Below are 15,402 nucleotides of genomic sequence, written 5' to 3' on the forward strand. Positions count from 1 at the left end.
AAACTCGGGTCTTCAACTCGGGCTTTCAATTGAAGGGCCGAGTTGTAGACACGAGTTTGTAGCAGCCATGTCAGACAAGATATGAATGTATTTTTGGGCTCAAATGAAAGAGCGGGTCGAGAAATGACGTGCTAGAGCCTCTAAACATGACAAATGCCTCTAAAGATGATAACTGTTTTCAATTGAAAAGCAGAGTTGTGACATCATTGTCTAGGAGGACAATGGGGTCTAGGAGTATGTATAGAACATTGGGGTCTAGCAGTCTTCCCTGGTTCGNACATAGAATTATACTGTTTGCATTCTATTGCAGAAAATTGTTATATTCATACATTCAATGTTTTTACTCATTTACTATACTGAAAAATTCTTGAATCAAGTACTGTTTCTAACGTAATTTGATTATTCACTCGGCGTCCATATGAAATCTCATCATGACTAATATAATTGGTGCAGCTATTTTGAAAATACCTCGATCATTTTGGTCATTCGTGGCTTGAATATGCAATTCAGAATGAGTGATGCGAAGGAAACAATGCAACTAATGCTATTTCATACCTCACTTACGCTCTCTTTAAAAAGTGGACAAGTATACTTTACGTGAGAAATTCACAACCCTGAAAATACCATATTAAAGGGAAGCAGTAAATTGAATAGTCATATATCTGCTATAGCAAAATGGGTAAATTCAGATGGGTCCAAATATGTCGTGGTTAATTTAGATCAGATTAGTACATTAGAGTACAAGGGCACAAATTTCGTGTCTACAACTCAGGCCTCGCCTTCGGCTCGGCCTGTAAACTACACATTCGTTGAAAACGAAATTTATTACCCAGTGCTCTATTAGTATATTTCATCACTAGGCCGAAAAAAACTTTTCTGGCGAATATGAGTTTGCAGTATGAATTCTGCAATCGGCCGGAATGACAAAAAAAATTGTATGTCAAGTCGTGTAGACTTATTGCACGGCGCGACATAAATCAATATTAAATCCCTGGATTGAGATGTTCATAGATCACCGTCAACACTGATATCTTTTTTATTGTTTGAACGAATGCGAATGTTCTCCATTAGAGAATTTCCATTTCAAATCTATGTAGATTTCTTTACCCATGATTCATCAATATTAGTTATCTGTGAATATACTTGATACTATCAAGTTACTCCTGTGGTANAGATGGTTTTAAACCAGGGGAGACTCCTAGACCCCAATGTTCTATACATATTCCTAAACTCCATTGTCCTCCTAGACAATGTTGTCACATAACTCTGCTTTTCAATTGAAAACAGACACCATCTTTAAAGACATTTGTCATGTTTAGNCGCTTCGAGTCTGATGAGACTATATGGCGATTGATCAAGACTTTAAAAATGGTTAGATCTCACCATTCTACCCGGCCAGGAATCGAACCTGGAACCTATCCGTTGTGAGGCAACGGCCTTAACCACTACGCCAGGCCACCGGGCTCCCGCTAGAACTGTTTAAAAAATTTTATGTCGAAATGGCATTTGGCCGACTTTTGTAGGTAATGTAGGGAATCTGGGTCGGTAATACAGAAAATTTGTGGTCGGTAATGGTGNTTCTCGACCCGCTCTTTCATTTGAGCCCAAAAAAACGTTCATATCATGTCTGACATCTCTGCCACAAACTCTGGTCTACAACTCTGGTTTCAATTGAAAACCAGAGTTGAAGACCAGAGTTTGTAGCAGAGATGTCAGACCAGATATGAATGTTTTTTGGGCTCAAATGAAAGAGCGGGTCGCGGGTGGGAGCCTCGCTCTCCAGCTTGGTGAGCGGAACGAGCAAGGGGGGACGCCCCCAAGTATCTGAATAAATAGACTATTCGAATCTGATGAATTGGATTTAATTGACTCGTAATGGAATTTTTATTCAAATAAATTCGGTTTTTATTCGCTTTTTTATTCAGATGGAGTGAATAGGTACTTTATTTGAAAATAAATGACTATTCACTTGATTTTATTAGTAAATGAAACGATTATTCATTTGATGCGAATAAAAATATGAATAAAATCCAAATTTAAGTTTGGAAAAAATCTTCATTCACTCTTATTCAAACACAAGTTTTTTCTCGCAAATGAATAGTTTTTGAGTATAAACAATTGCAATAAAAAGGGCACAAATTAAAATTAACAATGCAATATTGAAAATTTTTTTCAGGTCATGGCTTCACGGGATTTCGAAGGAATTTATAAAAAGCCAGCAGGGTAGAAGCCTATTCGGCAGAAGCCATGTGGCCGTTACTTTGTGCGTTATTAGTATTTTGCTTCTTTTTCTCTCTACCAAGTTCATTGGTAATAAGCTTCCGAATGGAAGCAATTCCAATTTCAAAAATGAAAAATCAGTGCTGCTCACTTACTTCCAGGTTGGAGTCCGATTGGTAAAGGTAGTTGGAATTGACTGTTTTTTAAGTCACACCAATAAATTTTCGAACTAATAACTGACACACATACATACTTCCACCCATATTGATCATATTTACAAATTATCGAACCAAAGTCTCTAATCATTTTACAATCATGAGGGAAACAGGTGGCTCACAATGAATCAAAATAAATCATGAACAACTTCAGACTTATTACAAATCATAAAACGTCCTTATTAAAAACCATAGAAATTTTCACTCGACGATCCCAAATCGAAATGAGAGTGGAGTATCCCCCGTTACAATATCTATATGATACACAACGTTGACTAGCGACCACACTTTTAATAATGAGAATTGGTTTATATTACCGACACATCGACCCATGTCTCCGTCCCAGCTATGACATTCCATCAAATATTACATAATAGAAAATATAAAAAATCATAAATTTATGTTATATGACTGTTGAAGTCTTACGGAGACAAAAGTCATTGATAACACGACAATGTGTGATTTAAAAAAAAAAGATTTTTGGATGAATCGCTCTACGTCAGGATGTACTGAATCGATTGACAAAATTTTATACACAAGTGTGGGTTAATAATGCGAATCAGTAGCCAAAATCTCAGATGTTCACTTCCAGTTTTACGTGTATTATGGACACCACATGAACTTTTGAATGAAAAAAAAAACAGAAAAACGCTGATATCTCGGAAACTTTGTACGGGCGGGTATGCATATTTTGATTGATCTTGATAGAAGGTATCATGACGAATATTTTGAAGAAAAAAAAGTGTNCAAAGTCTCTAATCATTTTACAATCATGAGGGAAACAGGTGGCTCACAATGAATCAAAATAAATCATGAACAACTTCAGACTTATTACAAATCATAAAACGTCCTTATTAAAAACCATAGAAATTTTCACTCGACGATCCCAAATCGAAATGAGAGTGGAGTATCCCCCGTTACAATATCTATATGATACACAACGTTGACTAGCGACCACACTTTTAATAATGAGAATTGGTTTATATTACCGACACATCGACCCATGTCTCCGTCCCAGCTATGACATTCCATCAAATATTACATAATAGAAAATATAAAAAATCATAAATTTATGTTATATGACTGTTGAAGTCTTACGGAGACAAAAGTCATTGATAACACGACAATGTGTGATTTAAAAAAAAAAGATTTTTGGATGAATCGCTCTACGTCAGGATGTACTGAATCGATTGACAAAATTTTATACACAAGTGTGGGTTAATAATGCGAATCAGTAGCCAAAATCTCAGATGTTCACTTCCAGTTTTACGTGTATTATGGACACCACATGAACTTTTGAATGAAAAAAAAAACAGAAAAACGCTGATATCTCGGAAACTTTGTACGGGCGGGTATGCATATTTTGATTGATCTTGATAGAAGGTATCATGACGAATATTTTGAAGAAAAAAAAGTGTATTGGCCCAGTAGTTTAGAAGTTATTGAGTATAACAGTTTTTCAGAAAAAGTTGAATATCTCCTAAACTACTCATCCGATTCTACTCATTTATAATCCCAGCCAATGGCGCCATCAGAGCTACAATCCTACAAGATTTCAACTTCCTATCTTGATCTTTCAGACAGTTATCGCGCGTACACCGATTTTCTCATCAAAAAGAAAAATGCCAATTATTAGCAAACCATCGCTAGATATGTAGCAATATTATGATTTGATTCAATAGATATTATCACAAGAAATATTTTTACGTAAAAGAAATTCAATTCGGTCACATACTTTTTGAGATATTGAGAAAAACAGATTTTTAAAAAATTGCTGTATCTCGAAAACTACTGCACCGATTGAGCTGAAACTGCGCCGCAAAATGCTCCAAAGTAATACCAATTAAATGACAAAATTTCTGATTTCTAGCTTGTTTTTATGTAATTTATAAAAATTGGAAGATCCCAAAAATCATCGGTCACAATGCTCCCATTCGGAAGCAAAAAACAATTTAAACTTCAATTGTCCCGTGAATGGGGATAAAAATCAGAAAAATCTCTTCATTTCTGAATAATGAATTTTAAGATTCCAATTAAAATAGACTGTCATTTAGACAAAAAAAAGGAATAAAACCCCATGAAATTTATTAAATAGAAAGTTCTCAATGTTCAAAAAATCCAAACATCCATAAAAGAAAATTAATGCCCTCAGTACTTGATCATTTTCCCGTATGTTTGCCATATTTTTGGGACATAAATTATTGTCACATAGTGAAACGAGCTTGCGTGGGTGTCGATATCCCGTCGATATATTTTCCCAGTCAACTGAAATCATAAAACGCTTCTCCACTCGATGATTTCCACTCGCTGTCCCACAAAACCATTCGCATAATTATATGCCTGTTAACGAATGAACTATCACCACAGCCAAGTAGACACTCGCGTGATTTATGCGATGTTCTCTTATTTGAGAGAGGTATGGAGCATATATACTTACGGGTGTGCACACGCTCGTCGCCCTGATAAGTGTCTCCGATAATATGCTAATAATGATTTGTGGGCGACACACAACTTCCGCGTTAATCCAATTAAATGACTAAAGCCGATTTTCTACGAATGATTTTATGATTCCGGAATTTCCAGTGGAAAATAGAAATTGAAAGAAGGGGGAACGAGCGGAAATTATTTTTATCCTGATATCTCTTAAGAATAATAAGAGAATTAATATTCCAACCGCCAGTGCGAACATTCAAATTCCTCCTATTCCCTCCAGACCATTTCGTGGTTTTCAGAAATTTTAACAAACAAAAATAAAATCAGCTATAAATTTCCATTAATTTTCCAGCGCTTCAAGTGGTACATCCACTGCTCATTAGTGGAATTTATTAAATTTTCATCTACAGAAAACAAAATAATAGTATATTTGAGGGCGAGAGCCGTGGGGTTTTTTGCTCGCGTGCAGTTGGCGCCCGAGCCAGAGGCGAGGACTGGCCAACCACGCGAGTAAAAATCCCCGTGGCACTAGCCGTGAGCGATGTTTTTCCGTAGTGATTTTCACTTTTACGAGTTTGAGAAGGGCCAATACCAATCTCCGAACGAGGAAAAGTGAAGATCAGTACGAAAAAACCATTATCATCCAACTAACTGATTAACTGATTAAAGATAATACCATATCCTAATTCAAGGATAACAAAACAACATGCACAAGGGAATAAAAACTTGTGAATTTGATGGCTCGAGGCCAGTTACTCGACCTCATTTTTGACACCTTCTTTAACTCTATATTCGTCTGATACCTTCAGTATCAGAATGTTCTACAATAAATTTGAGGAATGCCAAAATACAACCAGTGTTTAGCTTAAGAATAACGCCGTTTTTGCTCTATACGGACAACAGTATTCTCAAGGGTCTAAAAAGATGGCAAATTTCCTCAAAAAGAAAAGAAAACATCATGAATTTTTTCATTAAAAAATGCGTTTCAACTATTTTGTTCAATCATTAAATCTTTTTCATCACGCTGTGCGAAAAAGTAACTTTTTAGGCACGCTTCGCGTGCCTAAAACAACCCTTTTCCACACATTGTGATGAAAAATATCGTTCGATACTCGTGGGAAAAGTATTTTTTGGCTCGTGGGATTATATCACTCGCTTTCGGCTCGTGCTATAAACCTCCCACGAGCCAAAAAACTCTTTTCCGCACTATTATATTGGTTTGATAATCGAAGATGAAAATCGAATAAAAAAAGAACATCAATTTTTTCAATAAAAAATTCGTCTCAACAATTTTGTTCAATCATGAAATCATTTTGTCTCACCACTTTTTCATGTGAATTTTAATTTAAGATCCATCGTGATATAACACAGGTTTTCATACGCATTCTCCTTTTTTCTGGACATAAAAAAATTGTATCACTTTACGAGTAAAGGTAACTGAATAAATGAGCATATTTGGAAGAATACGTTATTTATCGATGAAGTAGTTACACTCTTGACAGGTACAAATGTTATTTGTTCAGTATAAAAGATTGTTATTGTCACTGAGGCACTTGACCGGGTATGTTTTGTACGAATGTGATGCCATTGGTCGCTGCTGGGGCTGTGAAGGGTCGAGGGGGCTTTTGTCGGTGCATCTGCTGGGTCATCAGGGCCAGGGGGTCCAGCGTCACCAGGGCCACTTGGTCGTTGCTTCCGCTCACGTGGAAGGGCTCTACGTTCTCTACTTCCAGGTGATTCAACACGTCTTCTGATCGACTCGTCGGTTGATCGGGGGGCATCGGGGCTGTTTTGTTCTTTGGTAGAAATTTTTTCAGTTTTTTCGTGGATTTTTCAACGTCTGGAAGAGGAAGTTGTGTCACTGATTGAGGGTAGTTTATATAAGTGCATTTTTTATTATTTTTCCGATGGAAAAAGATAAAGTGAGAAATCAATGATGATTTCAGTTCTTAGATTTATTGGGAAAGTTGAAGATTACGTTCAACTTTCTAATAGATTGCAAATTCAGATGAATTATTGTTTGAGTTTCCGTTAAATAATTAAAAAAATGAATTAAAAAATTCAGGAAATTTTTCGTTTGTTGAAAATTTTAAGTATTTTTACTTGAAATTTTGAAGTAATTCAATAAAAAAAAAGAAATGTCAATGTTAAATTTTCATTCCAATAAACTGAGTATTTAGATGAATAATTGCTTAAATTTCCAACATTTTCAGTAACTTTCATTATCACATGAATTTGAAAATTGAGATTCCATTGAAAAATCAAGAAAATGAATATAAAAATTCTGTAAATTTTTCGTTTGTTGAAAACTTTAAATATTTTTACATGAAATTTTCAAGTAATTCAATAAAAAAACGAAATGGCAATGATAGCTTGAATTTTCCTACTCATTGTGAAAATTAATCTTTCAATTTAATAAATTTTCAATAGATTGAGTATTCAGATGAATAATGGCCTGAATTTCTACCATTTTCAATCATTTTCATTATCACATGTCTTTAAAAACTGAAATTCCATCGATTAAATAATCAAGAAAATAAATTCGAAATTTCTTAAAGTAATTTCTGAATTTTTTGAAAACCTATTTCGCTGCAAGAACTTTTCAACCCAAAACATGTTCTTCCGCCACTCCAATAGAATAATTGAGTATACTACTTACGATTACTATGATTTACTGAGCTACTCTGGAGGTTCCCCACAAGCTGGCCGATGGGCTTGAACGGATTTGATCGGATTGAAGCTCTCGATGGGGTCATTGAGATGATGGAGGGCCGGGGGTGATTATTTACAGGTGGAGGAGTTTGAGACATCTTCACACGATCATCGAGGACGGAATAGTTTTTCGATATCGTATCCAATAGCCATCTAAAAATAAACAGTATCCGTTGTAGAGTTCCATTAATGTCAGGAGCACAACTCAACACTAAAGTAACATAACGAGATGAGAAAAATTTGAAATAAATATTATTCCAGCCTAATTAATAAATTTTATCATCTATGTAGAATAAATAGTTATGAAATTTTCCCCATGGAGCAAATGGATGGAATTGAATCTTTTTTTTTCAAATGTAATTAAAATTTAATTAAAATTTAACTCATCGATTAGTTTTTTTAATTTTCTAATTTTTTCGAAAATCGGTTGTCCCACGATAACTAAAAAAATGTTCTGAATTGATTGAATGATGGCTTCAAAAATTTGTTCGGATGTCCTTTTGACCGAGTTCGAAGATCAAGGCGATAGCAATAAACGTTATTTTGATTTATTTGAAAATTTGTGAAAAATTTTGCATTTTTGGAAAATTAGAATTCCGGGGATATTTTTGAATATCATGCTTCAAATGAATTCAATCATAGCTTAAAATGTTTGTTTTAATGCCATTAAATCGAAGTTAAAAGATGATTACGATAGTTAGGGTAAACTGTCCAGTAGATGGACGCCTAAGAAAACCGCCCAGTAGATGGACGTTTGTTTTTTAGCAATTGAAAAAAAAAATTGATCGAAAAAAAATCGTCACTCAGGGGTTAAGAATCACAACAGTTAGTGAAAATTTAAAGGAACAATTCACATTTCAGTATTTTTTGAGTAATTTCCTATCCAAAAGTAGCTCGTCCATCTATAGGGCAGTGTCCATCTACTGGGTAGCTTACCCTACATTGGTTGATTTGAATTTTATGATTGTTGAAAATTTCGAATTTTTCATGAATGTCCCTGAAAGTGAGCTTTCTGATGGTTTCTTCAATTGTGATGTTTCAAATGCATTCAAGTATGTGTAAATAAAATTTTTGTATCAACATTTTATCGAAGGGCTGAGGGGAGAGATAGAACCGTAAAAAAGACCATCGGTTGTACAGAAGAAAGGGATAATAAGAATAATGATGATGATAACATTCAACTAAGTTGACAATCTGACAAAATTAGTTGGAAAGAAATCTTATTCAATTTAATAAAATGAAATAAACAATGAATTACACATGATAGAAGGAAATGCTGTGAAAAATAGCCATTCGGAAGCTATTGCTAATTTATTAGAAAAAATAACTGTACTATATGCAATACATTTTTTTATAGATAATTCAAGAATGTGAATTCTCACTTGTAACCATTTGCAATTCCCATTGTATAACTGAGCTTGGGGTCCTCTGGAACAGTGCACGTACATATTTCCACCCTCGTGGGGCACTTCATAGCATTGGCAGCATGCTCCACGTCCAAATTCTCAACGACATCGAGTTCGTCAACAGCCCCAGGTACGTCCTGTTTATTCGCCAGTCTGAAAATCCATTTCCATTCCATAAACTCACCTGAGGTACTAATAATTATGGTGTGAGGAACTGACGAAGCCGAAAACAAGTGCTTTTCCCTCTTTCAAAATTTACAATAATCGTCAGAAAAGCATTCTGTTGACTCACACGACATTCACTTCTCGAATTGAATTTGTGCACATGAAAAAAAATATTCGAATGACTTTGCGATGCTACCACTCAGTGCAGGTGCTCAAAACAAAACAAAAATCAACATTCAAAACATTATGGAAAATAATCTCACAATAATATTGGCTTTCCTGCAATATGCTCGTTGGCTATTAATTCACCAAATACTATTTTACTTTCAGTTAGTCTGGATATGTCACTAGCATCCACCACATAAATAAGACCATGAATCTAGAAGAAAATGCATTCAAAGGCTCATGAAGATTCTGTCAGTGATGAAGAGAGAACCTGCGAGGAAGGAAAAGAGCATTCAATTGTCATTCACTCACGTCGTGGTAGTATCTCTTCCAAATGGACCTGATCTGCGGTGCTCCACCGATGTCATAAACTCTGATTATGAAGGATTTATGCCTCAGGGACAGGACTCTGAAGCCCATCGTGGGCATGACATTGGGATCAAACTCTGGAAAATTGAGTCAATGAACTTGTGCTGACATTTTCACAGAAAAATAATCTTTATAGATAATTTATTCATATAAGATTGTGGACGATACGGTCCGTATAAAATGGATAAATAGATAGATAGACTTTATTTACTGTAAGTTTTGTCTTACAAAATGACACCGTAAGGAGTCAATAGAATATAGTGGTAATAATAGCTGTACAACAAAAATAATTAATAATAGTTAACAAGTAACATGAGTAGGTACTGTGAGTGGAAAATAAAAATGATGCAACTAAAACTAAACCAGAGATCTGAGAGCTTAACAATAGCCAAAAACAGAATAACAATAGTTAACCTGTACACTGAGAAAAAAAATTACTTTTGCCAAGGAATCATTTTCTTGGGAGAAGAATTTATTTTTTACGGAGCGTATTTCTCCAGGCCGGTCATTGTCAAGGAGTCCAAGTCCATCTCTAAATATTACAATTATGTTCAATTATGGAATGATTATATTACATATGACCTTGGATCAACTCCATTGACAATTATTAACCTTTAAAATTATTTCAAATTATTATACGTTAGAAAACCTCGAATTTGAAAAAATTGAAAAATAATGAAGCGTGTTCATTCAAGGTCATATGTAGCATAATTATCTCATTATTCAACATAATTGTAATATTTAGAGATGGACATGGACCACCTGGGAATGACTGGTCTAGAGAAATAAGCTCCTAAAAAAATAAATTCTTCTCCCAAGAAAATGATTCCTCGGCAAAAGTAATTTTTTTTCCCAGTGTATGGTTAACCGACATAGCTGAATGCAGACTGAGAAGGTAACAGTGCAAGTGCAGTTAAAGGCAGAGAGGGGCGGGCTCTCAATAGTAGGAAGGAATGAGTGAAAGTCAATGAAAGATTTAATGAGAGAGAAAATGAATGAAAGGGAAAGATGGCCCAATGACGTGAAATCAATATCGATGGATATGCAGCTCATTACAGCGCAGAAGATCCATCAGAGCAGCCTTGAATGCTGCTAGTGAATTCAGATCACTTATAGTGGAAGGAATCGAGTTCCACATGGAGAGACGGTTGTTTACAAAGAATTAATAGCGAGTTAACTTAGATACAATAACTAGGATGCGCACAATAATCTTTGATAATCTGAGGTGACTTGTTTTGCGGGTGTAAGTACAGGTTTAATCGCACGCTGGGGAGAACTTCAAAACAGCGATTTACTGAAGAAAATGAGTAAAACATTATTCAAGAGCAAGAGCTCGGTGAATAAAGCTGTGTACATTTTTGATATCATTATTGTGAGACAATATTTCGAGCCAGAAATTAATAGTAGTGAATTCGCATCTAAATACGGGAGGGTGGGGTAAAATGGACACTTTAGACTTTTCTTCAATTTTTCATAACTCAGAAACAAATTGATCAATTGAGCTCAGTTTAGGCTCGTCACAGAGGGAAAGAATAGTTCTTTGTATTGAAAAAAAAATTAAATTTTATCAACATTTCAACCCATCATTAACATTTTAAAAAAGTCAAGTGTCCGTTTTACCCCAACCTCCCTTAGATGATTTATTCACATATGATTGTGGACGATACGTTCCGTACAAAATGGAGAGGCGGTTGTTTACAAAGAATTAATAGCGAGTTAACTTAGATACAATAACTGGGATGCGCATAATAATCTTTGATAATCTGAGGTGACTTGTTTTGCGGGCGTAAGTACAGGTTTAATCGCAAGCTGGGGAGAACTTCAAAACAGCGATGTACTGAAGAAAATGAGTAAAACATTATTCAAGAGCGAGAGCTCGGTGAATAAAGCTGTGTACATTTTTGATATCATTATTGCGAGACAATATTTCGAGCCAGAAATTAATAGTAGTGAATTCGCATCTAAATACGGGAAGGTGGGGTAAAATGGACACTTTAGACTTTTCTTCAATTTTTCATAACTCAGAAACAAATTAATCAATTGAGCTCAGTTTAGGCTCGTCACAGAGGGAAAGAATAGTTCTTTGTATTGAAAAAAAAATTAAATTTTATCAACATTTCAACCCATCATTAACATTTTAAAAAAGTCAAGTGTCCGTTTTACCCCAACCTCCCTTAGATAATTTATTCATATATGATTGTGGACGATACGTTCCGTACAAAATGGAGAGGCGGTTGTTTACAATGAATTAATAGCGAGTTAACTTAGATACAATAACTGGGATGCGCATAATAATCTTTGATAATCTGAGGTGACTTGTTTTGCGGGTGTAAGTACAGGTTTAATCGCACGCTGGGGAGAACTTCAAAACAGCGATGTACTGAAGAAAATGAGTAAAACATTATTCAAGAGCGAGAGCTCGGTGAATAAAGCTGTGTACATTTTTGATATCATTATTGCGAGACAATATTTCGAGCCAGAAATTAATAGTAGTGAATTCGCATCTAAATACGGGAAGGTGGGGTAAAATGGACACTTTAGACTTTTCTTCAATTTTTCATAACTCAGAAACAAATTAATCAATTGAGCTCAGTTTAGGCTCGTCACAGAGGGAAAGAATAGTTCTTTGTATTGAAAAAAAAATTAAATTTTATCAACATTTCAACCCATCATTAACATTTTAAAAAAGTCAAGTGTCCGTTTTACCCCAACCTCCCTTAGATAATTTATTCATATATGATTGTGGACGATACGTTCCGTACAAAATGGAGAGGCGGTTGTTTACAATGAATTAATAGCGAGTTAACTTAGATACAATAACTGGGATGCGCATAATAATCTTTGATAATCTGAGGTGACTTGTTTTGCGGGTGTAAGTACAGGTTTAATCGCACGCTGGGGAGAACTTCAAAACAGCGATGTACTGAAGAAAATGAGTAAAACATTATTCAAGAGCGAGAGCTCGGTGAATAAAGCTGTGTACATTTTTGATATCATTATTGCGAGACAATATTTCGAGCCAGAAATTAATAGTAGTGAATTCGCATCTAAATACGGGAAGGTGGGGTAAAATGGACACTTTAGACTTTTCTTCAATTTTTCATAACTCAGAAACAAATTAATCAATTGAGCTCAGTTTAGGCTCGTCACAGAGGGAAAGAATAGTTCTTTGTATTGAAAAAAAAATTAAATTTTATCAACATTTCAACCCATCATTAACATTTTAAAAAAGTCAAGTGTCCGTTTTACCCCAACCTCCCTTAGATAATTTATTCATATATGATTGTGGACGATACGTTCCGTACAAAATGGAGAGGCGGTTGTTTACAATGAATTAATAGCGAGTTAACTTAGATACAATAACTGGGATGCGCATAATAATCTTTGATAATCTGAGGTGACTTGTTTTGCGGGTGTAAGTACAGGTTTAATCGCACGCTGGGGAGAACTTCAAAACAGCGATGTACTGAAGAAAATGAGTAAAACATTATTCAAGAGCGAGAGCTCGGTGAATAAAGCTGTGTACATTTTTGATATCATTATTGTGAGACAATATTTCGAGCCAGAAATTAATAGTAGTGAATTCGCATCCAGATGCAGACCAACGTATATGATCGAGCGCCGGACAAACAGATAGAAAATGAATAATGTCATTAGGTTCACCACAATTACATTTAAAAATAATCTTTATTTACCGTTATTCAGGCGATTCAGGACTGTTGTTTTGCCCGCATTGTCCAGTCCACTCATCATCAGTACAATACTCCTAGGAAAGGGAAACAATTCAAATGATCGAGTTTTTAGCGATTTAATTGGGATTTTACTTTCTGTTGCTGCCTCGGCGTGTGAATTTATTCATCAAAAATCTCAGACAATTTCCCATTTTCACACTTCACTTTTTTCTTCGCACTACATCACTGCGGGCTCATGTTTGTAAGCAATCGCCCGCCATGTTGTACACAAATGTGTGACAAACGAAAAGTGACGTTTGACGGTCGATAGCACGATATTATCGACTGGGGATAACTTACTCGAGGAATTTTAAGCTTGCGGGGAGGTTCATGGTGGGGAGCAGGGGTGGCAGCACGAGGCTCGTTAATCGCTCGTGGAAAGTTTGGAATTGAGAAAAAAATTGTAGGCAAATTTTGAGAATAATGGAGTGTTAGGAATTTTTTTTGAATTTAGGTGATAGATGCAGTTGAATTTGTTTTCTTCCATTTTTTTTTCTATTTAAGCATTAGAGACTTCAATACGAAGTCTATTAACTGTGAGATACTCATCTTGATCTAAAGATTTTAAATTTTTTTTTGTTAATTCTTTTCAGTAAAATATAATAATATTTTTTAATATTATTTGCCGTTAGAAGAACGGTAGCGATATACAGTAGTATACATATATATCCGTAATAGTAATAATAATAGTAATAATAATAATAATAATAATAATAATAATAATAATGAAATGTAATAATTATAAAACTGAAAAATCAATTATTTGAAATAATAATAATTCTTTTCACTAAATATAATAAGTTTTTTTTCTCTGGTGCAAAACTCTGGAACTCTTTGCCATTAACAATTAGAGAAATGCCTACAGGGATTACTATTCACTCGTTTAGCACGGCCTTGTTTGAATTTTTATTAAATGAACAGAGGAAAGTGATTTTATGCGCTTGATTCAAGACTGGCGAAGCTGTTTTTCTAGTCTAAACGTGGTCGAATAGTGTGCCTAAATGACTTGTATTTTTAACTTAATTGTAATTTTTCTCTATCTTTCAATTGTCTTGCCTTATGAGATTGTTAATGAAAATGATAATGATAATTGCGATGAAGATATGTGATGACAGCTATGGAACTGTTATATGTCTTAAAATAAAGAAAAAAAAAGAATGAAACTAATACTGTAAATAACAAATATAAATAATATACTGCAAAAATAATGACAATAAAAATAATAAATAATTAAATTTAAAACAAACAGAATAATAAACGAAAGCAAGATTGTAATAATGTAAGTAATTCATAAGATTCATTTGCAATAATTGTGTTTTATTTTCCCGCGGGGAAATGATAAATTGCTTCTAGTCTAATTTAATCTATTATAAATGGTATTTGCAAGGTATATACTTACATTTTTTTAAAATTTATAATTATAAATATATAAGTTGCAAATTCTTAGGGCTAATTATATTTTTAGTTCATATTCTTCAAGGAACTTATCAATGCATTTGAATTCGCGATGTTGTGAGTTCGAATTCAATTCTAATTAATTAGTTTCAATAATTTTCATTGTCGTGTGCCTTTGAAAACTATAATTTCATTGAATATTCAAAGAATTAATTAATTTAAACAATAATAATAAATAACTAAATTAAACTGATTCATCAATAACCGAATAGAAAACTTCACGTAAATTTCAGGATTTTTTATTCAAAATTTCCGAGTAATTTTCTAACAGTGTGAGATATTTAATTATTCACGATCCTTCAAATATCCTATACGGGGCATAACGGGTTGACATATTATCTGACCTTTAGGCTCTCGTGCTATTACTTCCGATAATTCCAGGCAAATTGTCTTCCCGCTCAGCGAATAAAATCAATTAGAGTTGAAGCAAAACGCTTGTTAAGTTTTATTTACCTTTGAAACTTTAATTTTAGTTCTAGACATTTTAATGCATTCTAGTGTAATCCCACCGGACCAGCAAGCCAACAGGGT

The 15,402-nt window shown here is 34.4% G+C and overlaps 1 protein-coding gene across 1 annotated transcript; it reads right to left on the reverse strand.

The window, feature by feature from the left end:
• Positions 1-6,350: 6,350 nt before the first annotated feature.
• LOC107044315 (ADP-ribosylation factor-like protein 13B) lies at positions 6,351-13,627 on the reverse strand. The gene is made up of 7 exons (XM_015266147.1): positions 13,510-13,627; positions 13,381-13,451; positions 9,629-9,762; positions 9,415-9,530; positions 8,963-9,139; positions 7,528-7,733; positions 6,351-6,708 (listed from the first exon to the last, which is right to left on the reverse strand). Exons 1-7 carry the CDS (start codon positions 13,566-13,568, stop codon positions 6,410-6,412), a joined length of 1,062 nt encoding a protein of 353 aa, XP_015121633.1. The 5' UTR covers positions 13,569-13,627; the 3' UTR covers positions 6,351-6,409.
• Positions 13,628-15,402: the final 1,775 nt, after the last annotated feature.

Source organism: Diachasma alloeum, unplaced genomic scaffold (genome assembly GCF_001412515.2).
Source record: "Diachasma alloeum isolate Michigan unplaced genomic scaffold, Dall2.0 Dall_scaffold_00180, whole genome shotgun sequence".
In the NCBI taxonomy this organism is placed as follows: Eukaryota; Metazoa; Arthropoda; class Insecta; order Hymenoptera; family Braconidae; genus Diachasma; species Diachasma alloeum.